The sequence below is a fragment of the Dermochelys coriacea genome, chromosome 13, assembly GCF_009764565.3.
Source record: "Dermochelys coriacea isolate rDerCor1 chromosome 13, rDerCor1.pri.v4, whole genome shotgun sequence".
NCBI classification, from domain to species: Eukaryota; Metazoa; Chordata; order Testudines; family Dermochelyidae; genus Dermochelys; species Dermochelys coriacea.
Window position 1 is genome coordinate 20,924,699 of NC_050080.1, and position 25,318 is coordinate 20,950,016.

General features: G+C 46.7%; 3 protein-coding genes across 7 annotated transcripts in view; 2 read left to right on the top strand and 1 right to left on the bottom strand.

Moving 5' to 3' along the window:
- Positions 1-1,464: 1,464 nt before the first annotated feature.
- Positions 1,465-25,318, top strand: part of SYS1 (SYS1 golgi trafficking protein) — a 50,038-nt gene continuing 26,184 nt past the window's right edge. Inside the window, exons 1-4 of one of the 4 annotated variants that reach the window (XM_043495483.1) lie at positions 1,465-3,778; positions 4,872-5,115; positions 5,982-6,049; positions 7,893-9,564. In XM_043495483.1, the coding sequence (XP_043351418.1) occupies positions 4,954-5,115; positions 5,982-6,049; positions 7,893-8,133 (471 nt within the window). In that variant the 5' untranslated portion in view covers positions 1,465-3,778; positions 4,872-4,953 and the 3' untranslated portion in view covers positions 8,134-9,564. Of the gene's footprint in view, positions 3,849-4,871; positions 5,116-5,981; positions 6,050-7,892; positions 9,565-25,318 lie in introns of those variants that run through there. The other 3 variants (XM_038369658.2, XM_038369657.2, XM_043495484.1) reach the window with 3 other exon arrangements.
- DBNDD2 (dysbindin domain containing 2) overlaps positions 5,080-25,318 on the top strand; it is a 52,074-nt gene continuing 31,835 nt past the window's right edge. The window contains exons 1-2 of the mRNA XM_038369654.2: positions 5,080-5,115; positions 5,982-6,049. Of these exons, the coding sequence (XP_038225582.1) occupies positions 6,037-6,049 (13 nt within the window). The 5' untranslated portion in view covers positions 5,080-5,115; positions 5,982-6,036. The remainder of the gene's footprint in view (positions 5,116-5,981; positions 6,050-25,318) is intronic.
- LOC119841882 (neuritin-like) lies at positions 14,002-25,128 on the bottom strand. 2 transcript variants are annotated; one of them, XM_038369656.2, is made up of 3 exons: positions 24,752-25,128; positions 22,602-22,749; positions 14,002-15,253 (listed from the first exon to the last, which is right to left on the bottom strand). In XM_038369656.2, the coding sequence occupies exons 1-3, from the start codon at positions 24,792-24,794 to the stop codon at positions 15,028-15,030; spliced, it is 417 nt and encodes a 138-aa protein (XP_038225584.1). In that variant the 5' UTR covers positions 24,795-25,128; the 3' UTR covers positions 14,002-15,027. The 2 variants fall into 2 exon arrangements, 1 of the variants encoding a protein (XP_038225584.1); XR_005288636.2 differs by lacking the exons at positions 22,602-22,749; positions 24,752-25,128 and adding exons at positions 15,465-15,563; positions 17,447-17,790 and having other exon boundaries at positions 15,111-15,253.

Below are 25,318 nucleotides of genomic sequence, written 5' to 3' on the forward strand. Positions count from 1 at the left end.
TTCCCAGCTGGGTCAATGGGAAAAACCAAGCGTCACGGAAGAATCTGCCAGAGAGAATGAAACTTAATTTCTTATTACCAGGAACATTCCCCCCGCTCTCCAATACCTTCTCACACCCAAAGACCTGGCCTTCTTCATCCTCCTCCATCTCACATGGACCTAGAATTCCTCTGTTACCTCCTACATGCCGCAAAGACCTAGGATTCTTCCCCTCCCCTGTCCCACAGAGAACTTGAGGTGTCTCCACCATTTCACTGTTGGGCATTAGCTAATGAACTAAGTACTCATGGTCCACAGGAAATGAGCAAATAGTGACGGGTAGGATAACTGAACTATTAAATTATTTTTATGTACAGCATCCAGGTTTCCTTTTGGCCTGACAGCTCAATACATTATTTAAATAAATATCACACTGTTCAGGAAGAGGACAAATAAAAAACCATGGAAAAACTAGGTCACTCACCTGACCAGAGAAAAACAAACTTAATTGGGGAATTTCCCATTGGGAGTAAATCACCTTCCCTAGGAAAATCCAGTATTCTATATTGCCTTGAATGCTTGGTACACCCTCTCTCATGAGGCTCCTTGTATTTAAGTCCTTGTTGAAGACCTATTTCTGCTGCGATGCCTATGGGGAAATCTAATGGATGTATACTATCTACTCCTAGGTGCAGTCAAGCACTAACTGGACCTACATATATGTTGTACCCCTTTCTTCTAATCTCTGTCTGTTCTTTTGTCATACTTTAGAGTAGCAGGTACTTGAGCAGGAATTGTGATTTATTTCTGTTTAGAAAGGTCCTATTGGAATTCCCCGCTGGTAGTGCCCACTTCTTGGGCACTACCAGCAATAAATAATGAAAAGCCAAGAAGCTTCAAGTAACTGCTATATCTCTCCATTTAACATTTCACAGTAAACCCAGTATAAATTCTTAAAGGCCATATTTACCCAAATACTGAGGATAGCGAGGGTAGTGGGAGGAAGCTGCCAGGTCCCCTCAATCATCATATGCAGGGCAGTGACTACCCAGGTCTGATCACAGCTTCCAAATGAACTTTTGGAATGTGGAAGATGATCAAAACAAGCCTTAAGAATCAAACCCCAGAATGGAGAGGGTGAGACTAGGATCTTAACTATAATGGGGACAATATTCTAAACCAAAATATAGCATTTACCTTCCCACATAGATTGGCTCAGCAGGATTACCGGGCGGATGGGATGCCATCAGTAGAGAGCATGATGGAATACTATGTCATCCAAGACAGCTCTGAGTATTGTAGATTACAAATCCAGCACAAAATCAAGATTTGACATTAAAATGTGTGCAGTACCCCTCCTCAGTTTGGTTATTTTGGGCCATTCAGATCAGAATGGAATTCTACATCTATAGTCCCTCAAGATATCCAAATCATTAGATTATATAGATATATATGTACACACACACAGTATTTGTCAGTCACCTTTAAGGAAAACTTGCTTTATTGAAACCAAACCACCAAATACATAACAAAAGATGACTGCCACCTAGTGACTACATGGCAGTAGTGCACCAAGACAAATAGCTCCATAGCTCTCTGGTCAGAAATTCAGCCCCAAGTATAAGCAAACATTTCTGGAAAACTGAATTGTTTAAAGTGTCCAAAGTGAGGAAAATTCCCGCATTTCCTTGGGAAACTGTTCCACAGTCTGATACATCTCACTGACAGAAGATTTCCCTGAAATTCAACCTCAATTTTCCCTTTCATAATTCCATGTTATTAATCTTAGTTATAACCCAGTGTAAGACATGGAACAGTTTCTCTCTTCATTGTTTTTCCCTTCAGATCTTGCAGACAGTTATTTTGTCACCATGCCCATCTGTCTCCTGTTAGCCCTCCAGCTCCCTTATCATTTTTGTAACGGTTCTTCAAACAACCTCCAGTTTGTCTATATCTCTGGTAACAAGGTGACCAGAACTGAATCAATAGTCCAGGTCTGGTCTCCCATTAGTAAGGGGAGGGGCTGCTTGTCCACTTTGCCTTGTAACAGAATGCCTCTGTGAATGCATACAGAAATTGTAGTGGTCTTTTAAACTTGTATTTATATCTAACTTGCTGTCCATTATCACCCTGGTACAGTACCACTTTTTGATTAAAAACCTAGAACAATACAAAATTAATATGGCACACATTAAATGGATTAAAAACTGGCTAAATGATAGGTCTCAAATTGTAATTGTAAATGGGGAAATCATCAAGTAGCTGTGTTTCTAGTGTGGTCCCCCAGGGATCAGTTTGTGCCTGTATGCTATTTAACATTTTTATCACTGACCTAGAAGAAAACATAAAATCATCTCTGAAAAAGTTGGCAGATGACACAAAAATTGGGGGAGTAGCAAATAATGAAGAGAACAGGTTGCTGATACAGAACAATCTGGATCACTTGGCACAAACAAACAATGTGTGTCTTAATATGGATGAATATAAATGTATACATCTAGGAACACAGATGTATCTGGGAAGCAGCGATTCTGAAAAAAGATTTGGGGGTTGTGGTGGATAATCAACTGAACATGAGATCCCAGTAGTCGAAAAGATTAATATGATCCTTGAATGCATAAATAGGGAAATCTCAAGTAGGCACAGAGAGTTTATTTTACCTCTGCATTTGGCACAGGTACAACCACTGCTGGAATACTGGGTCCAGTTCTGGTGTCCACAATTCAAGAATGCTGTTGATAAACTGGAGAGGGTTCAGAAAAAAGCCTTGAGAATGATTAAAAGATTAGAAAATGTGCCCAACAGCGATAGATTCAAGGAGCTCAGTCTAGTTAGTTTAACAGAGATGGTCAAGGGGTGACTTGAGCACAGCCTGTAAGTATCTACACGGGGAACAAATATTTAATAATGCATTCTTCAGTCTGGCAGAAAAAGGTATAACGAAACGTAATACCTAGAAGTTGAAGCTAGACAAAACAAGACAGTGAGAGTAATTAACCAGTGGGACAACTTACTGAGCATCGTGGTGGATTCTCCATCACTGACAATTTTTAAATCAAGATTGGAAGTTTTTTCTCAAAGGTATTGCTCTAGGAATTATTTTGGGGAAGTTCTATGGTCTGTGTTATACAGGAGGTCAAAGATGATCACAGTGAGCCCTTCTGGCCTTGGACTCTATGAAGCCGTTGGTCTACCAAGGCTGCTAACTTGTAGGTCCTCATTTGTTTGACCCTAATCATGTCACCAGCGAGGTCTTGGCCCATTGATTCTACCCCTCAGTTCCACATTCTGATCCTGCGGAGCCTTCACTGGGTCAAGGGTCAGGACATCACTATGATACCCCCTGTCCCTTATGTTAGCAGCACCTGGGCTAGGCCGGTGAGGTCAAAGGCCATCCTCCTCCTGCAGAGCGTCCAAGTGAGCCCAGGCCTGATAGGCGGCCGGGGTCAGAGCTCACACCACCGTGCCCCGCGGAGCCGCACCGGAGCCAAAGTCCACAAGGTCACGCCTCATTCTGTGCACAGCCCTGACGGGGTCAGAGGTCACCGAGCGCTGTACGCTGCTGCCTCTGCGGCGAGGCGGCCGGATCGGAGAGGCCTGGCTAGGCCCGAGCGCCGTCTCCGTGCTATTTCCGGAAATCCGGTCCCGGGGATGCTGCTCTAGGCATCGGGCGCCTTTTCTATGGTAACTGGCCGAGGTGTGGGCGCCGCTCTAGGCGAGCGTTGCGGCCTCTGTGGTCCGTGCTGTTAAGCCGAGCCCGGCCTGGCTGCGAGGTGGCCTGTGCTGTCTCGTCCCGGCAGCCTCGCGCGGGGCCGAGCCGGGGGCCTTTTCCCGGGTGGGGTTGGGTCGGGAATCGGAGGCTGCGGCTCGTGAGTGTGATGGGAGATTGGAGGGGGGAGGGGTTCATGGGCTGAGGGAGATGCGGGGGGGCGGGAGGAGTGGATGAGGAAGATGCTTGGGGGGGTTGGAGGAGGAGATGCTGGGGCGGGGGGGGTTGGAGGGAGGGGAGGAGACGTTCTGGGCTGGTTGGAGGGGGGAGGGGTTCGTGAGCTGAGGGAGATGCGGGGGGGCGGGAGGAGTGGATGAGGAAGATGCTTGGGGGGGTTGGAGGAGGAGATGCTGGGGCGGGGGGGGTTGGAGGGAGGGGAGGAGACGTTCTGGGCTGGTTGGAGGGGGGAGGGGTTCATGGGCTGAGGGAAATGTGGGGGGGCGGGAGGAGTGGATGAGGAAGATGCTTGGGGGGGTTGGAGGAGGAGATGCTGGGGCGGGGGGGGTTGGAGGGAGGGGAGGAGACGTTCTGGGCTGGTTGGAGGGGGGAGGGGTTCGTGAGCTGAGGGAGATGCGGGGGGGCGGGAGGAGTGGATGAGGAAGATGCTTGGGGGGTTGGAGGAGGAGATGCTGGGGCGGGGGGGGTTGGAGGGAGGGGAGGAGACGTTCTGGGCTGGTTGGAGGGGGGAGGGGTTCGTGAGCTGAGGGAGATGTGGGGGGGCGGGAGGAGTGGATGAGGAAGATGCTTGGGGGGGTTGGAGGAGGAGATGCTGGGGCGGGGGGGGTTGGAGGGAGGGGAGGAGACGTTCTGGGCTGGTTGGAGGGGGGAAGGGTTAGTGAGCTGAGGGAGATGTGGGGGGGCGGGAGGAGTGGATGAGGAAGATGCTTGGGGGGGTTGGAGGAGGAGATGCTGGGGCGGGGGGGGTTGGAGGGAGGGGAGGAGACGTTCTGGGCTGGTTGGAGGGGGAGGGTTTGTGAGATGAGGAAGATGCTGGGGGAGGGGGGCTGACTTCGTGTCATAGCGGAGACCCCTTGGGGCTGGGCTCAGATGGGTGCCTGTATGGCTGGGCCAAGGGGATGAGCTGGACGCTGCTGTTGGCATTACCCCTGCCCTTCTCTTCCAGGTGCTGAGGAAATCACCCAGTGTCTCCTTTTGCGGCAGATGTGCTTCGGCTTTCCCCTGGTTGTGTGCGAGCTGCCGTGGGAATGGCAGGACAGTTCCGTAGCTATGTCTGGGACCCTGTCCTCATTCTGACGCAGATTGTCCTCATGCAGGCAGTCTATTACAGCTCCTTGGGGCTCTGGCTAGCTCTGGTCGACAGCCTGGTGCAGAATAGTCCTTCTCTTGACCAAATTTTCAATTATGAGGTAAGATTTTTTTTCCTTAGCTCGAGCATGGAGAAGGTCTCACAAATTCAGAGACTAAAACACTGCAGTCTTACTTGGAAATGCGGAGTCCTCAGACCACTTTGGATCTTGAGTCTCCAACACCCCTGAGCGCAGAATTAGGGTAATTCCACAGAGGAAATCTGGGTTCAGTCTAACAAAAAATTCATGCATGAAAATATTTAGTTGCTGATTGTGGCTTCAGACCTAATTTTCTGGCAGTAACGTTTCTAGAAAGAGGACCACAGCAATCCATACAGCATTTCTGTTTGCAGTGCGCACGCTGACAATGCTTTCACAACTCAAACGTCCCATGCTCTGAGTGCTCCAGAAGAGTCAGTATCTCAGAGAGCAACTGCAATTTTACATTTAGTTACCACATGCAACAACCATGGGAATTCTCATACGAGAGATCCCTGCTCTGAAACCTAAAGAGAACTTTGTTGCAGAGATGGGATCTAGTCTTATCATTGTTGTTCTCCAGACCCTCCTTAGACCTACAGGGCTAAACTCAGCCCTGGAGTAAGTTTACTGAAGTCAGTGCAGTTCCATCCAGGGTGAATTTCTCCCTTGTGTGTGTTGACATACAAGCTCTAAAATTCCCAGATGACCAGGTAGAGTTAACCTTATAAATACAAATCCACAGCTTAGCAACAACAAAAACATTTTATTTTCCTATCTTTGGCTTTTTTGTTGTTTTTTAAAATCTAGAAATATTAGTTTGTCAGCTTTGTAGGGAGCAAATAAAATGGAACTGGGCCACTGGGAAGAGCCTGAGTTGAGTAGAGTCCTAGCTAAAGCAATTTCGAATTTATTTGGGTGTCTGTCTTATTTATCACCCTATATAGATCTTGGGATTCTCTACCCCACCTGGAAGACTTTCCATGATTGCTTTCATCCTCAATGCACTCACCTGGTAAGTCAGCTCTCCAATGATCAGTTGTGAGATTTTGATCTTCTGTTTATCCATACTGGGACTGGACATCTTCTATCTGGAATTAGCCATCATTGCCTTAAAATTAGAATTTAAAGCTGTGATGTTAGCATGTGCTAGCTAACACCTTGAAAAAGGCTACTGATTGTATATAAGATGTACTGCCTTTAACACAGCAGGGAATCTAGGCTTTAACTCAACAAGTTTAGCACATGTTAAAGTCTACCCTGCTGCCTTGTCTATGCTAGACTTTTCAAATGTATTAGTACACATTAGCTAACATGCTAACAACACAGCTTGTTACCCTACTCTTGATGAGGCTCATGCTGTGCTGATTGTAGGAATGTGGACTGGGTTCAGAACTAGCCAAAGCCTTTTACTCCGCCTAAAATGTGATATCTGAGTCTGGTAAACCATGCAAACTCTGTGGGAAATTATGTGTCTTGCAGTGGGAAGGGAAATGATGTAAGTGCCTCTGTTGTATAGCCACAGTGTGAGGCTGGGGCTTTGTAAGTTAAATTTGTCCCAGTGAGAGAGTCTCTCTTTATTATTTATTTGTTATAGCACTTGCAGTGTGCTAGGTATCCTACACTTACAAAGCATACAGAGCCACAAGTCCCCTGCTGGAAGAGCTTTCAATGGTAGACATGATGCAACGAGTGAAAGCTACAAACAATAGGTTGTGAAATAGGAGGATGGGCTAAAAATGAAAACCGTAAAAACCAGATCACACATTTATGTGCATATTGTATCCCCAATTCCCTCCATCCCAATCTACTAAAATGCTCTTCTAGGGGGAAGTGCCCCCTTAGGACAGACATCTTCTCCTGAGCCTTCCCTGCCATCCAGCCACTCTCTGTTCTTTCTTCATATGTCAGTCCCAGGCACATCATCCTGTGAAGAGTTTTACATCTCTCTGGAACAATTGCCCTCTTTCCTCAGCACAAGTTTCCTATCACTCTGCAATGGTCCTGCTCTCAAAAGCTGTTCCTATTCCCTGCCCCTTTGCCAAGCTGTCCAAGCAGACAGCTGGTATTGTGTCTGATTATGTCTTGTGTGCTAGAATTAGCTCACAATAGCAAGGATCTTGCCCCATAAGGTGCCAGCCAGGAGGTCATTTGGGCCTGGTGATTTGAGTGTCTCCTTGATCGTTCTTTTAGGTAGAGGTGTGTGCATTAAGGTCACTTGAACTATGTTGTTGCATAACAAATGTATCTTGTTCTTGTTGGCTGAGTTCTGAGAATTCCTTCCGTTTATCAGTAATGACTCCTGAATGGGACAGTTGGCAATTAGGAGGTCTAAGCACAGGACTGGGAATGCGGAACTCCTGAGTTCTAGTCCTGACTCTGATGCTTAGTCTTCTGAACCCTCAACAAGTCATTTAACCTCACTGCCTCAGTTTCCCCATCTTTTAGCTGGGGATAAAATCTGCACCTGAGGTATTTTGGGAAAATTAATTAATATTTGTAAATAATTTGGTTTCTCTATAAGGTGCTAAAAAGGTGCAAAGTATTTAGTCTCAGCCAGTGGCCAAAGAGTGTAGATACAAGGTAGAGAGCCAGCCAGGAATTTTTAAACTAAAAGCTCATTCCTTTGCCATCACATAATTAAAATGCTGCAAGCTGCTTAAGTTTTACTGCAGTAACATTGAGCAAGGTCAGAATAGTCCTGACTTCAGAACAGTTAAGATTTATTTTTAATGGATAAATAATCAGTACAGATAATTCCTGGTGGCTGCTGCTAGATCCCTACCTCTTTGGCCACTGCAGTTTAAGGCAGTTTACATATAGTTACAGTTACATCTGTCTCTCCTTTCTTCTTGCAGTGCTTTGGGCTTGTTGTACTTTATCCGGCGAGGAAAGCAGTGTTTGGATTTCACAGTCACAGTTCATTTTTTCCATTTGCTGGGTTGCTGGATTTATAATGCACACTTTCCCACAGCTCTAACATGGTGGCTAGTGCATGTTGTATGTACGGCGCTCATGGCTGTGATTGGGGAGTATCTCTGTATGAGAACAGAACTCAAAGAAATCCCATTGAATTCAGTCCCCAAGTCCAGCGTATGAACTTGTTCTAGGGATGCGTTGCATCAGGCCATAGTTTCCAGCACCTTGGCAGTTACACAAGTCAATGCCAGAAAACTTCATTAAATAAGCACAGCAGGTCTGTTTGGACTTTTTTAGATCTTGGTGGCTGCATGAGTGTGACGATCTCTGCTGTTGCCAGAAGACAGTGAACAAAGCAGAAGTTTTATTTTAATAACACAAGGCGTTTAACATGACTATTCTATGTGAGCCCTTTCACTATTCATTCGAGTGATACGGACCAGGAAAAAGTCAGGCAACAAAACCTAGAGCATGAGAAGCAACTGGAATTTAACCCATGTGCAAGGTCTTTAGAGTGCATGTTGGACCTGGGATGATCACACCTTCTGGGAGAAACGCACGGGGATTGACTAGGAGCTGCTTCTTACATCTTCTAACGCATTTTTCCTTTGGTTGATTTTTGTTTTAAAATCAAGGAGCTAAACTGATGTAGTATTAAAAATAATTATCTTTGTCTCAGTCACCAGTTGTGAACCTATAAGGCCTGTACGCTTATATGGGCTTGGTTATTGTTCCTGTGTTTAGTTCCTAGAGTAGATGTAAGGCAACATATGTTGCTGGATTGAAGACACTTTTTTAACAAAAATAGGAAAAATGGTATTAAGTTACCTTCAGTGTGTTACGAGCCTTCTGGTGAGCTGAGCACTTTTTGAGCTACACAATGAATATCCACATCACAGCAATGGAGTATGGTCTGGCCAGAAAGGAACACCAATGGTCACTTTCTAGGGTTTGTAAAACTTCCCACAATGAATGTTAAACACCACAATCCAGGAGCCAGTGAAAATGAATCAGTTTATTCTCATCTTGCATGGAGGGTTGGCCATAACATTCACCAAATGTTGAATCTTGCATTGAGTTGGTTGAGGGGAGCTTTCTGCTGTGTGTTACAAGCACCATTTCATCATTCCCACTCTGTAGTAACCTGCGTCTTCCTACCAGTCATCAGGTTCCAGTACTTACTCCTGCTTGAAGGCTGCCACCAAAGACTGTTTTCCAAAATTGGTAGGTGTTTCTTGCTGCAGGACGCCATACTTGGGACTGTTATTTGTCTCTTATTCTATTAACGAGATGGTGCCTTTGATTGATAGGCAATTTAAATAGAACCTCCCTTCTCATAAGGCACCGACCCCAGTATTTCCAATGAAAGGAGTAGGCCAAATGGTTTCCTAGGGTCCTGCATTCCAAGCGGTCAGACTTACCTCTAGTTGTGTAGTTTCCTCTAAGGGATATTAAATCTGTGCTGTCTGTGTGTCATTCAAATTTAGGGGTAAACTATGATTTTAATGTTGAAATTCCCTTTTTCCTGTGTGGCTTGCTGCTGCCAACCTCTTTCCTTTGTACATTAATATTGGTGAACATTATTAGTTTGAGTAAATTATATTTGCTAAATTAATGTGCAGTTTGTAAAGAACTGGAATTGCTGGGATGCTTTGACACAGAATTTGATAAACTCTCTCTAAAATGGGTCTCTTGATTTTGTTATTGTGTTAATTTCAAAGCCAAATTTCAACTGTTCATCTCATATATTCGTATATAGTGTTTTCATCCACGGTAAAATATTTGTTTGAAACTCTCCTGAGGTATTACGGAGCAGAGAGAATCTCTCTGTACTATCACTGAACAGAATGCTGCTGTTTTCATGAGCAGAGCACCATGGCATTCTGAGGGCTGGTGTCTCTTGATTTTCATCTGTCCTGTGTGAGTAGGGACAATGTGAGACTTGAGCCTATCCTATTGGACCTTGATTGAGTGCTGTCTGGAGAACACAAACTGTTTCTGTTTAAGCACAATTCTGCTAATTTGTATTTTTCTCCTTACTACTTTGGGGGCATAGGGAGGGGAAGCATTTGTACAATGACAGGGTCCTGGTTTACTCAGAGTTCAGTTGCTCCCTGCTGCTCCAGTAAAGTCAGAATCTTCTATTTGCATTACAAGCCTTTCCAAATAACTCCATTCTGATTTAGGAAACCAAGAATCTGTTTCCATTAAATGATCCTAGGAAAGAAAGGAGGAAGGGAATATGCAAAACAATTGTGATACAGCAGTCTTTCCCCAGGAAATAGTTTAGGCAGTTTTTCCTAAATAGAGCAAAGAGCTCTTTAGAAGGCCTTTTCCTGCTGTTTACAGTGCAACACTGCAGTAGCCAACCAGCCTTAATCTCCCTTGTCCTGTTTTACCTAGGCCAAAATTCTACTCCTTCCAGGTCTGTTTAGGGATGTGTCTGTTCCTTTAGGCGTGTTCAATCCTGGGTGTGAATTACCATTTCTTCCAGGAGGTGGCACTGTTTCCTCTCCTAGAAAGGAATTAAGTGCCCAGATGCAGATTGGAACAGACAATGCTGTAGCCTTGGGTTGTCAAACTTTTTAGTGTAGATAATTTCTCTTCATATGTTATCTCCCAGCCACCACCCTTCTCATTCACAGTAGGATGAATTTCCCCTCTGAATATGATATCATAATACTGTACTCGCTTACAGGGAAAACTAATATCAGTACGATATGTAATAGCTAAAAATATTTCCTATTGCAGTTTAGCAGTTGAAAATAAGAAATGCTAGTACTATGTGACCATATGCTCTGAAGACCACCAGCAACTGCTGAACGGATCACAGTTTGGGAATCTTTGCTGTAGCCTTATTAAACACCATCACTGCAGGCTCAGCTGACCTGGCATATGTTCAGAACAATTCTAATCCCATTCGTAGTGGTTTCAAGGGTGAAGCACGTAACCAGAATGATCTGTTACAATTTCTTCCAGTGTACGTTATCCCATACAGTTTGTGAAGAGCCTGCTGCATATATGTGACCCCAACTTCAGTAGTAATCTCATTAAATCATAGTTATTAGTTTATTCATCCTAGATCTGAACTATCTTTCTACTCTTATAATAATAGTAATTTGGGATAGTCCACATCCAAGTGAGCCTCTAGATGAAAGGCTGTTTGTGATATTCAATCTTAATGTCTCCTTTCTGTCAGTACTAGTATGAGAGAAGGCTGAGTCCCATATGCACAAACAACTGCAGGATCTTGTAGGTTTGATTAGTGGGTCAGTAATATGCTGCCAGGAGAGTGACTTCACAATGGCTCTCAATCACATTTTTAAGTCGATCTTCTTGAGGAAAATATCAGAGCCTCCTTGACTACAGTAGATATAAGGGAGAAGCAATGGAGGGCTGCAGTAGTCCCACTCATTAAAAAGGAAAGAACTGCTGGCTACAGATACATATTTGTGAGACCACCTGATCTAAGTGTTACCGTTATGTTTCCCATTCTTATCTGGAAACAGTACCACTTATCTCTTAATGGACTAGACCAGCAATTCTCAAATTGTGGGTTGGGACTCCAAAGTGGTCCGGGAACCCATTTTAATAGGATTACCAGGGCCAGCGTTAGACTTGCTGGGGCCCGGGACTAAAGCTGAACCCCGGGCCCCAGAAGCCAAAACTTGAGGGCTTCAGCTCAGGGCAGTGGGGCTTCGGCTTTGCCTTCCTCTTCCCCCCGGGTGGGTGTCATGTAGTAATTTTTGTTGTCAGAAGGGGGTTGCAGTGCAATGAAGTTTGAGAACTGCTGGACTAGACCATGCTGCATTGATATGAAATGCTGTAAAGTGGGATTTGAAATATGTTTGTTGACAGGTCTGGATTCTTTGCCTCTGAGCACTTGAATTTATACTATACGTCAGTGCCTTTTATAGGAAAATTCAATGCATATCTGTCCTTGGTTGAGGGGAGCAGAGTCTTTTTAAATCAAAAATTGAGTTGGAAACGCTGAGACACTCCACTCCCATGTCATAAAGCCAAATTTTCACTTACACATAGTTGATGAATTCTCAGCAGTTCTTTGGCTTTGGAACTTTTACAACTCCATACCAGAGCAATGGCAGATGGTCTATTTCTTAATGAACCTTTTCTTTAGTACATTGGAGCTGACGGGTTTTGCTCCCAGGGAGATTTTCTCCAACACCTGCTCCTTTTCTGGGGGTTGCAGTAGTGTCAGCAAACTGGATATTTTCATCCAGGTTCTGTAAGGTTTGGCAGGAAGGAGGCTTTGCAGAGGGTACTTATCATTAAGACATCATTCTGTCTTCTAGAACTGTCTAAAAGCTTGAAAGTTTAACACTTGGGAAGATACCGATCTGTTAAAGCAGCTAAGAAGAGAAAGCCTGTTAAAGCATTAGATAATTGTCTACTCTAAACCATACTATTGCTTCCTTTAAAGCAGAATTAAATAGGTGTGGCCACAAAGCAGTCTCTGCCTTGGCCGTTGGCAGTGTCCAGCTACTGCAGCTTTCCCCCACAGGAGAATGTGTAGGGAATGGGCAGGGACACTGATAGTGGGGAGAGGAGAGAATGGAATGAAGCCACAGCCTGTACTGCATTTTGTATCAGAGCAGAAAGTAGAACCAAGTTGAATATAGTGTTGAGATTAGTTAATCTAAATCCTACAATGATCCTTGTTAACCGCTTCACCCTCCAGCTACCATTGTGCCCAATGCCAGAGATGTTTGTCTCCCTGAAATCCATATGCCACCGTTAAGAGCGTGTTATTAATGTCTTCCTCATGAGCAAAATCTCTGGATGCCCCACTTGGAAGTGGAGTTTAAATACCTGCTTCTCCTCCCCTGAGCTGTTTAAGATTTCTTGGGAGCTGCCACTTCATTAATTTTGTAGAGGACTCCCTCCCTGCTGACAATGAAAGCAGGGTTGCTTAGCTGTGCTGTGGTGAGCAGGATGGTAAATAGTAACTCGGGCAGCAGGCAGAGTGCAAGAAGTTACACAGGAAGGAACTTGACTTGTCAAGGGTGGCGCTAATGGACCTCTTGTCTGCAATATCAGCAGAAAGACCAAAGATGTTCCTTGCTGAAGTAGAAGCTTGCGTACATGCCTGTAATATACTTGGCTAAATCCCAAGGGCCAGCAGTGCCTCACTTACTGGCCCACTAAAGTCATCGTTCATACTCTAAAACATGTTCCCAGATTTGCAAACGTTGTTAGAAGCTTTATACCTATTGTTTTTAATTCATACTTACTGGTTTGAACCAATCTGTGGATGTGAGAGAGACTAACTATAAACAAGCTCCGCATTTGGGATAACTAACAATTTCTTCCCTACTGTGGTAATGGAAATCCTCAGAGCTGTGCAACTCATCCATACTGTATGATGCAAGCTGCTACTTCCCTCTATTCAAAATGGAATGAGTGCTCTGCTCAATGGGTCATGAGTGTCATAATAAAAGTATATACAATTAACGCTACAGCGAAAGTAGAGCAGGAGCTTCTGTTCTCCCTGTCTCGTAATGCAAAAACAAGGGAACCTTCAATACCATTAAATGATGCAAAATTAAAAACTGATCAAAGGAAAGACCTTTTCACCCAGCGCATAATTAAACTGTGGAACTCATTGCCACAGGAAGTTGGTGAGACCAAGTAAATCACAAGATTCAGAAACAGATTGGAGTAATATCAATTACAAGAGCATCCCTAGTTGTTATACTTAAAGCTAACAAACATTTTGGAAAGGATATAAAACAACATGTTCAGGCCTTGAGCCAACCTCCAACTATTAGGGATCAAGATGAGACCTTCAATGAGCACAGATTATCCCACATCTGCCTACTGCAGATTTCTTGTACCTTCCTCTCAAGCATTTGGTACTGTCAAGGGATAGGTTACCGGACTAGATGGACCTTGGGTTTGATTCATTCTGGAAATTCCTGTTCTCTTTGAAGTGGTGTAATAGATGTGGAAGTGCAGGCCTGCATTGATGTCTTTGACCCCCTTGTTTGCCCAGATAGGGCCTCTAGGGCCTAGGAGATAGTTCTTAGTGCCCTGCTTTCAACTGCCAAATAATACAGTTGAGTTTTTCAACATATCCTGAAATCACTTGCAAGAGTCTCCTGGTATTGCAAATATATTTAATGGCGGTGTTGAAGCCGTGACATGAACAACTGTCTGGGCTGTGCAGGAAGAGACAGGGAGTGACTGTGCTATAGACCAAAAAAGCAGGACGAATGGTTTCCAATTTGACAGGTTTAGGTTATACAACAGATATTATTTGATATTCTTGATTTACACAGTCACAGTGCTGCTCACAGTGCCTCCTGGGATACTTTTAAAGCAAAAGAGTTATTCGAAGTCTTTACTTTGCCACTAGCCCAACCCTGCCCCTTTTCCTCATTATGTTTTTCTCTCATTTCCTCATGAAAGGGATTTACACATAATGCAAGAGTCACTCAGGTAGCCAGGTGCATCTCACAAGAAACAGACACATCTGAGATTGTTCTGCAAGGGTAGGCTTCTACTAGCAACATGACAAGGAATCCTTCCTGTCTTTGACGGGCTCAGTACATTCTTCCTGCATTTCAAAAACACCACCAACAATTGCTTCCTCCCGTCCATCCCCACTGAAAAAACGTCGAGAATTTGTCTGGCAGAACCAGGCAGCTGAATAAACAGATTCACTTCCAGTGACTATAGATAGAAAAGATTGCAAAAGAACCTAGTGTTTAGCACTAATCCTAATTTCTCCACAGTCCTTTGGCCCTCAGACTACAGCCTCCGGCATTCTGCACCATCATTTGGAGCTGTGGGTGCACTTGCAGTTGGACAATGTCAAGTTATAGCAAGTGCTGAGTTTATGATTAATCATGTAAGTTACTTAGAGACAGTGCAACCAAGGCGATGCTGCCAAACTCTTCTGAAGCTCACAGATCTGGAATAATAAAATCAAGTGTTCATCAAGCACCATACACAGTAGTTCTCAAAGGTTTGGAAATACTACATTTCTGATCATAACTACACTTATGACACTGATAATACCTCTTCATTCCAATACTTTCAGAGCTGCTCCATTTACAAATTAAGCCAAGTGACCATCAGAGAGATGCTTAAGACAACAAAATTTGAAACATTTGTCAAGCTGAAGCTCTGGGAGCTATTGGGACTACAGCGATCAAACAAGCTGCCTTGGAATTTGATTTTTCTAGATTCCTTTTTCAAAGTCTCCCAGATACTGGCTGCTTCCTTCTGGCATTCCCAAAGAGCAGTCATGGTGCACAAGTGAAATTCATCCCAATACCTGTAGCCGAGGGAAGAATGGAGGCTGTTAGTTCGTTTAAAACACTACAGAGCAGAAAGACCCAAGACAAAACCTTTCTCCCCACTAGAAACTCTCAATTCAATTGGCCCCAACATTTACATTTGGTGCACTTGTTTGGAATGTGATGGCTATGTGTTCAGCATTGTATAATGCCTCAAGATACAGAAAGTCTTAGTCCTGAATTGCTTACCGTCTAAGGCCCCAATCCTGCAATGAGCTCCTCCCATGAAAACTCCTACACCTCCTTGAGTTCAGTTGGATTCTGCACAGGCTTATGGCTCTACCTGAACTGAGAGAATAGCAAGATCAAAGCCTTAAAGAGAGGCAGAAGCCAGATGCACTGGTAAATCTGAGGGAGACTGACCCAGTGGTCATTTTTGTTAGTGGAATCATAGGTTAGAAGGGACCGCAAGGGTGATCTAGTCCAACCCCCTGCCAAAATGCAGGATTAGTTGGATTTGAACCCTCCAAGACAGATGGTGATCCAGTCTCCGTTTGAAAACCTCCAATGAAGGAGCTTCCACAACCTTAGGCAGCCCTAAGTAGGCATTGTTCTACTCTTCTTACGGAAAGTTTAGTTTTCTACCTTCCTGCTCTGGCATCATTAATCCCCCTTTGTGCGTCTCTCAGACCTCATTTGCTAAAAACTAAAACCACAAACTTGAAGTGTTTCTACAATTTTTTTGAAAGACAATAAAATCCATTGTTTTTCTTAAACTGATGTCCCCCTTTAGTGCTTGGAATTCCAACTCTGAGTCCCTGAAAGTGAAACAGATTAAGAGCAAATGTTTGACTGACTTCATTGCTCTTTGTCCAAGCTGAATGATGGGCACAATGTAATCACAGACTGGGGGTAAGGACACTGTCTCCTGAAAACTTTCAGTTCTCTAATCCGGTGTCTATACAGAATGAAGGAAGAGTATATTATTTTTTTATGTGCCTCGGTTTATTTGCTTGATATCGTGCCTGAGTGAAAGGAGTTAAATCAAAGGAGGCTGTTAATGAGGTGTGGGGTGAGGGGAAGAAACAGGAAAGTAAACAATGACAAAAATAAGATACGCCAGAGAGAATACCAAGGGTCCTGGATAAAACTATGGCGAATGTATTGGAGAATGCCTCTGTCTGGCTCCAACTAGACCAGCAAGGTTTATTCTTCCTATGCTGGAACCTAGACTCAAAGGGGGTTTTAAAGCCTTAAAGAGCCTGGCCTAGGGAGGAAGGAGGGGTGAGCAGGCAGCAGTGGCTGGGGAGGAATCTCTGACAGGGAGAGACAGAAGATGCTCAGGGGCTGTTTGTCACTCCCAGTGCTTGAGTAGAGAGGTCTGGGCTGAGTGAAACTTACCCAACACTGGCAAGGAAAGAGGGAAGGTTAGTTAAGACCCATATGGGCCTTCTTTCTGCATACTGTGTGCCTTTGGTGAATGCATAATGCTGTTTTGAAGAAGCTGGTTTTGAGTCACTTTAATTGGCTGCTGTTACTGGCCTCTGGAGAAAAAGGGTTTACAGGGCCCAGATATAACTGACATGTCAATACAGTTGGGAAACTGGGGGCTCCCACCAGGAGATCCAACCCAAGAATGGTTGGACTGTGGGGTTCCACCCTTTGAGAGAGGTGCAGGAATCCAAGCCTGTCATCTGAAGGGTGCCCTGAGGAGGAACTGAAAGGGGTCCAAAGTGCATCTCAGCCTGTAACTGTGACAGTGTCATTTGTAGATAGGGTTGCCAGCTGTCTAATCACACAAACCCAAACACCCTTGCCCTGCCCTGCCCTGCCCAAATGCCCCGCCCCTGCCCCACCCCTTCTACAAGGCCCAGCCCCCACTCACTCCAGCCCCACTCCCTCCATCGCTCGCTTTCCCTCACCCAGTTGCACTGGGCTGGGGCAGGGAGTTGGGATGCGGGAGGGGGTGAGGGATGCTGGCTCTGGGAGAGAGTTTGGGTGCGGGAGGGCGCTCAAGGCTGGGGCAGGCGGTTGGGGTGTGGGCAGAGGTGCGGGCTCTAGGAAGGAGTTTGGGGGCAGAAGGTTGGGGTGTGGGAGGAGGTGTGGGCTCTAGGAGGGAGTTTGGGGGCAGGGGGTTAGGGTGCGGGAGGGGGTTCAGGGTGCGGGCTGGGGCAGGGGGTTGGGGTGCAGGAGGGGGTTTGGGGTGCAGGTTCCAGCCAGGTGGTGCTTACCTTGGGTGGCTCCCGGAAGTGGCAGCATGTCCAGCAGCAGTTCCTAGACTCAGGGGCAGGCAGGCAGCTCTGAGCGGTGCACGCTGCCCCTGCCTGCAGGCACTGTCCCCACAGCTCCCATTGGCCACAGTCCCCATTCATGGCCAATGGGAGCTGCAGAGTCAGCGCTTGGGGTGGATGCAGCGCATGGAGACCCTCTGGCCACGCCTCCACCTAGGAGCTACTTCCAAACATGCTGGCCATTTCTGGGAGTGGCCCAGAGCCAGGGCAGGTAGGGAGCCTGCCTTTGCCCTACTGCACTGCTGGACTTTTATCAGCCTAAACTCTCCCAGATTGGCTTCAGTAGCCTCCGGGAGATCAAGCCCAATTCCGGGAGACACCCAACCAAACCTGGAGGGTTGGCAACCCTATCTGTAGAAGAGGTGAAGAGAATTTTTCATAACACATGGGGCCCAATTCTCAGTTATTCAGTTACGTTATGGCTCCTTTATGCCTCTTGGACAACATAAAGGAGTAGGGGAATGCCCCCCTCAGAAAACCTTCTGTGCAGAGAGCCTCACTGGCCAGTACAGGGGATCTATTCTGCCCTGCATCAGGTCACTGAAGGTAAATAGGTACATCCACAGTCTCTTGAGCTATTAGACTGATGATGAATTTTACTCTGTCATCTTACTGTGTTTGCTGGCCATATTCTTCAAGGAGGTATTTGATGTACACATCTAGATGTCCCATGTCAATCTGGGAGATTGAGCAGACCACCTGGCTGGGGTCAGCACCCCAAGCATGGGAAGACATCTTTTTACTTTTGTCCAAACCCTTCCTTTCCTGGAGATGACACTATTTCTTCTTGAAGTATGGACATTAGTGCTTTTCTTTTTTAATAGGATTTATGTCAGAACACCAGCTGCATAGAGTTCATTAAATAGAGCCAATGTGGCAGAATAAATGTCCTGAGATCATAACCAGAAACATTGGTGCCAACCAAGGTAAGCCCTTGTGTTCATTAGAGAGCTGCACTCAGTACCCTGCAGCAGCTGAACAGAGAAACACAGCTTGGTCAGGTAGGGGTTAAAAATGATCTATCTCTTCAGGCAAAAGATTAAGTGGGGGCAGGGGAGAGAGAATGTCAACTTTTAGTGGTGGTTTACTTTCAGCTGGGTGATCACAATTCCCACAATGCTTCACTCTTCACAGCCTCCATCTGTTCAGCCAGACAGGCTATGATCAAATGACTTGTCAGCGTTGGACTCTGGGGAAATACTGCACAAGCAGAAATGAAAAACAAATGCTGCTGATTTCATACTAGGCTGCCTTCCAAGGCATCAATTATTCTGATCTCCATATCTGTCACTGACCTGTGTACCTTACTCTTGGAGAGAACATGGCACAGGAGGGGCTTGAGAAAACCATCCTCCATCAGCTGAATTGTAGATGGCATAGGGTGAGTTAAGGATTTAAGGGCAATAACTGCCCAGGATATTCCTTGGCAGGAAAGGGGATCATTACTTTTTTCCTTCAATCACAATAGCACCAGTTGTCTTGCAGGGTTGGCCATTCACCAGGACCTACGCAAGAACCCCTTGTAGTGTGTTCAGGATTCCGGTGCTACATAGCACTGTCTGCAGTTCCAGTGTTTTACTGATTTTCTGTATTTGTTTTCAGCCCTGTGCCCTGTAACTTCCTAGAAAATCAGGCTTTATGGCAAATCGGAGCAGAAATCAGTTTTCTTTAGAAATGAAACAAACAAACTTTGTTTTTTAAAAACACTGAAAAGCTGCTCAGTAAAACAGTCAAATACATTGTTTGCATCCACAAAAAGGTCAGTGGTATGATATGAGCTCCCCTGGCCGCCCCTACCCCTAGAAGCTGCAAGGACATGTGCAGCCAGATAGGGAGCCTGTAAGCCCCACGAACCCTCCCCTCCCAGCACCAGCAGAGGTTCTGGGCCGCGCGCTGCTGCCCATCACCCCCCAGCACCAGCAGGGGTCCCGGCCACCCCCTGATTACATGTGGCATGCCCGGAATGCCCCCCCAGAGCACTGTGGCCTCACAGCCCAAGTTTTAGTTAGGGGTATATAGTATAAGTCATGGAGAGGTCATGGGCTGTGAATTTATGTTTACTGACCATGACCTGTCCATGACTTTTATTAAAAATACCTGTGACTAAAACGTAGCCTCACCCACGATGCACCAGTTCAAGACAAAAGCAAGTGTGAAAATATTGGAATTTTCCATGGCATGGAAATTCTGATTTGTGACCAGCTTTACTGGCTTGGGCCTGATATTTCTCCTCCTCAGAGCAGGTCTACATTAGAAAAGATGCACTGGTTCAACTAGATTGATTTAAAATAAGTCTAGTAAAACTGGCACAAACCTCAAATGTTCACACACTTGAAACAGTTTAACCCTTGCCTAAATTGGTATAGCTTAATTCCACACAAGCGAAAACCCACTTAGATTAAACTGATCAGCATGTGTCTACATTAAAGCTCTGCACTAGTTTAAGTAGATCAATTTAAAATTAATGTAGCTAAACCCATGCAGTGCTACTAATGTGTGAATTTCAGATTTGGTTCATGCTACAGACCTGGGAAAGTTCATGTGTGCAATGGTGATGGGGAAGATACATCAGAAAATAAGAGCAGATAGGTCAGGTTTACATTACAGCATACACCTGAGAGTGGGGGAGTGTTTACTTCACACCTGGTGGCTGGATCAGGTTATATTATTGTGTACAGCTGGGGATGGAGGAAGAGTTACTCCAAAGATCCCCTAGGAAAACAGAAAGGCAGCTTTTCCTCCAGGGTACCTACTCTCTGGAACTCCAATCTGTTCCCTGAACCAACCCAGTAAAGTAAGAGTGTTTAACAAAGGTCTTTCCTCCTTTCTAATCCATTGGGAGGCCCAATGTTAGATTTCAGGACATTCCAATGAAGTGGTTAAAGCCAATAGAAACAGGATGGCACAGCTCTCACTGACTAGCCAAAGAGGATGGGGTTTGTGGGGGAGCACTGCTCACTCAATCCAGGGACAAGTGGGGGAGCTCCCCTCTACTTTTAGCCTTGAGGAAGCTGTGTTCACCGGAATCCACCCCCCTGCACAGCTTCCACCTCCCCTTCCCTGTTACTATGTCCATTGTTACGTTGGTTATAAGGCAGCAGCCCTATCCCAAAAAAAGACCTTGTGAACTCAATGGTGTCAGCTAAACAGAGACCTCACCCCCTATGAAGCTGGAGATACATACATAAATATCGGCTCCTGGATTGCATTACTTCTCTTAGGGCTAGCTTAAATGATCCATAACCCCATATACTTAAATTCGACGCTGACTTGCCTTGTGGCCTGGGCCATATCACCTCCCTCCTCTGTGCTTTGGGTACACCTTCTGTAAACTGGGGATAGGGACTCTTCTCTGCATGGGTGAATGGAGTGGAGTGTGAGGCTAAAAGGTCAATGTTTGGGAAGCACTCAGATCCCTGGGTAGAAGGTGACAGGAAGAAGAGAGAAGCAATCTGTACCCCTTTGTAAGAAATGCTCCCCTTTGCTCCACACAGCAATAGTGAGGTTGGCTTCTCTCCACCTGGGGCAAATGGATCCTGCACTCAGTGTCAGGGATCCTGCAGAGTGCTGGCAAGAATCTCCACTGGTGCTGGAATTCTGTCGTGTTCTCCTTTCCAATCACTTGGGCTGGTGGGCTTCTCAGCTCAGTCCCGGTATCTTTCTTCCCTGGCAAATGGTTGCCTGTTGCATCTCGTTCCTGTTCCCGTGTAAGGCTAGGAATTCATTTCCATTTTCAGCAGCCCCATCAATCCCACTGCTTGTCTCTTTCAATAACCCCTAACCCTGAGGTGTAAGAGAAATGCCTTCATTCGGATCCTGCCTGTCATTTCCACCCCTCCCCCTTCCCTTTGATTCCTTATTTGTTCAGATGCTCTTACTCCTCTAATCTTCTCAGCACTCCTCCTTGGGTACTGGAAGGTTTACAACTCCCCAGTGCATCTGTCTTTCCCTTGATTGCTTTCTGCATCTCGTTATCCCCCTCCCCCCCCCCCGTGGCCTTTTCACTCCTGTGGATTCATTGCTGGGGATGCTCAGAACCCTCAGCCACCTTCATTTATCTCTGCCAACTTTTCATTTCCTCCCTGTGTCTCCCTTCCCTCACTTGCTTTAGCTCATTCTCTTTTAATCAGACCTTTCCCCTAACACGCTCTGTGGTGAACTCCAGCAACTTTACTATTTTACCCCCTTCCTTGCTTTCCCCTTGGTCCTGATTAGGTTATCATCCCTGGTAACTGAATGGCTCCTCCACCTTTCGAACTTGGCTGTGAAGCTCACCTGCTCGTTGCGGGGCCTGAAATCAATGGACTTTCACCAGGAACGAACGGGGCCCTGAGCCTGCAGCAAGGACCCTTGAGTTCAGCTTGCTTTTAGGCTGCTGATACCTGATTAAATGCAGTTTGCAGTCTGGCTCCAACTGCAATTGTGTGTTTAGTCCTCAGCATGGTCTAACCTGGCAGGATTTGCTTGACACCTTTCTTGCTGTGGGTAAGAGAATTTGCCTCATGCAGCCCTAAAGGCTAGAGCCATGCTTAGCGGGGGCAGTTATCTCCATCTCCACCTACAGTGGCTGGGTGCAGGAGTCTTCTTCTCTACTGATCTCCTGAGTACAGGGAAAGAGTCATGATCAGGGATTGGCAAACTGTAGCCTCTGTCCCAGCTCCTGCCTGAGGAGAGCCGGGCTTCTATTTGAAAGAAACCCTTTTTTTTTTTTTTTTTGTCAGAAAGAGCAGCCAGAGGCAAGTGGGGGCCTGGGAGGCTGAGTAGAAGGGGAGGTTAGAGCACAGTAACCCAGAGGGATGGATTACCTAAATCCTCAGGACCCCCACTCTGTTGCTAAAAATGCACAATAATAATAATACCCCAAACTACTCCCCATGGGTTGCGTCCTCAGCTTTGATCGTGAGTCCTTGGAGGGTTCGCTGGCTCTTTGTTCTGCAGTCTCAGTGGTGCCCTGCTGTCTCAGCCTACGTGACACTGGGTGTGTGTGCCTGGGTGTGTGTTCTGCATCTCAGGAGGTTGGGGTGAGTACAGCAGTGTGTGCATTTGCCATGTGTTTCTAGGGAAGAAGGGCCTGAACTGGGGGGTTGCTACTCACCCGCAAACAGTGTGCCACCCCTGCACCTCATCCCTGTTGTCCTCCTTGTAGCTGGCCATGTTTTCCCCCAGTTTTAAGACGCAGTCGGAGAAGCCTTGGTAAATGTTTTCACATTTAGTTTCTGCGGCCAGTGACCTGACCAAATACCCTATAAACCAAAAAGGGGATTTATGTAACAGTGTAGCAACCCAGCTCTGAGTCAGCCCAGTAAGGTCACCTCCCATAGACTTCCCCACAATTGCTAGCATGGGCTGTGGGAAAGGAGGCCATGTTCTCTGAAGGGCTACATACATGGAAACACCTGCATAAACCAATGGACAAACTGGGCGAGCTCATGGCAGCTATTTCATGGGCGCTGCCATCTTGTGCTTCACAGTCTCAGCATAAAACAAGCCTCTCGAGTCCTCATCAATGCAAAGAAACTTGTGTCAACACATGAACCAAGTGTAAACAATGCAGTGACGTGTCTGAGTTTGCAGGCAGCCTGCAGTAGTAGCTCTGAAAAGTTTGCAGATGACACAATAACTGGGAGTGTAGTAAATAATAAAGAGGACAGCTCACTAATACAGAGCAATCTAGATCGCTTGGTAAAATGGATGCAAGCAAACACTATGCATGTGAATATGGCTAAATGTAAAGGTATTCATCTAGGAACAAAGAATGTAAGTCATACTAACAGGATGAGGGAATCTTTGCCGGGAAGTCACGACTGAAAAATATTTGGGGGTTGTGGTGGATAATCAGCTGAACATGAGCTCCCAGTTTGACACCGTGATCAAAAGGACTAATGCAATCCTTGGATGCATAAGAGTACAGAGGTTATTTTACCGTTCTTTTTGTTAACTTAACAAATTGAAGATTAAGGGGTGACTTAATTAGTCTAGTTTATAAGTACCAATATGAGAAACAAATATTTAATAATGGGCTCTTCTGTCTAGAAGAGAAAGGTCTAACAGGATTCAATGGCTGGAAGTTGTAGCTAGACCAATGCAGACAGGAAATAAGGCACATTTTTAACAGTGAGAGTAATTAACCATTGGGACCATTTACCAAGGTATGTGGTGGATTCTCCGTCCCTGACCATTTTTTAATTGATTGGATGTTTTCCTAAAAGCTCTGCTCTGGGAACTCTTTAGGGGAAGTTCTCTGGTCTGTGCTATACAGGAGGTCAGATGATGATCCCAATGGTCCCTTCTTCTGGCCTTGGAATCTAGGATTCATGGGAGCGAAGAGGCTGCTCTGGTGACAGATGCTTAGTTTATTGTAAAAAGAAAAGGAGGACTTGTGGCACCTTAAAGACTAACAAATTTATTAGAGCATAAGCTTTCGTGAGCTACAGCTCACTTCATAAGCTTATGCTCTAATAAATTTGTTAGTCTCTAAGGTGCCACAAGTCCTCCTTTTTCTTTTTGCGAATACAGACTAACACGGCTGCTACTCTGAAACCTTAGTTTATTGTGTCTCTATTGTGTGCCCGTCCCTCTGTGACCCGTGAGAGGAGATCCTATTCCTGGCTAACCAATCAGCCGGGCTCAGAGCCAATTGCAGTGCATGCAGAGGGGAATGGCATCCTCCGTGCCCACTCCCATGGAAAGGGGACTTCTGTGCCCTCGCTCAGCGCGGCGGACATGCGGCCACCTCCGCATTCCTCGGCCATTGCAACCCACTCACTCCCGCAGCAGGAAGGGCCCGGGGGAGGTTCCCGCCCCCTCTGCTCCCCTGCCCAGGATGGGCTCGGGGTTAAGATGGGAAGGGCCATCGGCTGCCCCCGGAGGCTGGGCGCGTCACATCCAAGGATGAGCTCGGGAAAGCTGCAGCCAGGGTCTGGGTGATGGATGTAACTCGCGGTGCCCAGGGCGGGCCACACGCCCCCCTAGCCCCCGCCCAGGCGGAAGCCGAGAGAAAAGCCGCCCCCGAGGGCAGCCCGGGCTGCGGACGCCTGCAGGCTCCGGGCTCGCGGCGCGCCGGGGCAGCCCCGCAGCCCAGCGCCAGGGGGCGCCACCGTCGGCTGCGCTGGCGCGACCCCGCCGGGGCGGTGCTGGCCCCTGGCTCGGCTGCCCCCCAGCGGGACCCTGCCCTCGTGCTGGGGGGCCGGTCCCTGCCTGGCTCCCCCCGTGTCTCCTGGGCGACCCGGGCTGCCCGTTCCTTACCTAGCGTGAGGAGCAGCAGCACCGTGCCCAGCCTCTGGCCCATCGCCTCCTCCGGCGGCCTCGCTCCTCAGGGGCTCCGGCGCGGCTCCGTGCCCGCGATCTGCGGCAGCCCCCCGCTGCCAGGGCAGTTCATGGTCCTGGAGCCTCCGCGATCGCTCTTCCCGCTTCCCCGCGCAGCGCCCGGCTCCAGCGGCCTCTCAAGCCCTTTGCATTTCCCCGGGGGTTCCCCCTGGCCACTCGGTCCCTGCAGTGTGATGCCCCCGCCCCCCAGGGCAGCTTCCAGGGGGTTGGGGAACCCCGCGGGGAGTCCCCTTAACACCTAGCCACGGGAAGCCCCCTTCTTCCTGGTCCTGCAGCGCTGGGCGGCTCAGGCATCTGGAGAGTTCAGCTCCTTCCCCATCCCCTTCTCCTCCCCCAGCTCCCTGCCCCTCCCATAGCCCCGCCATCCCCACACCTGTCTCCGGATGGAGAGGAATAGCCAGAGCCCGTGTGAGCGCTGAGCTCAAGGGACGGGGCGGGGGTGTAGGAAATACTGGGGGGGTATTAATAGTCTCACGCACATACGCC

Excerpts from the sequence above, each read along its gene's own strand:
- LOC119841882 (XM_038369656.2), bottom strand. The coding sequence starts at position 24,794 with ATGGGCCAGAGGCTGGGCACGGTGCTGCTGCTCCTCACGCTAG. Across the intron at positions 22,750-24,751 it reads GCTGCTGCTCCTCACGCTAG|GGTATTTGGTCAGGTCACTG; the intron begins GTAAGGAACGGG and ends TTTGGTTTATAG. Across the intron at positions 15,254-22,601 it reads GGGTGGCACACTGTTTGCGG|GTATTGGGATGAATTTCACT; the intron begins GTGAGTAGCAAC and ends CCTCGGCTACAG.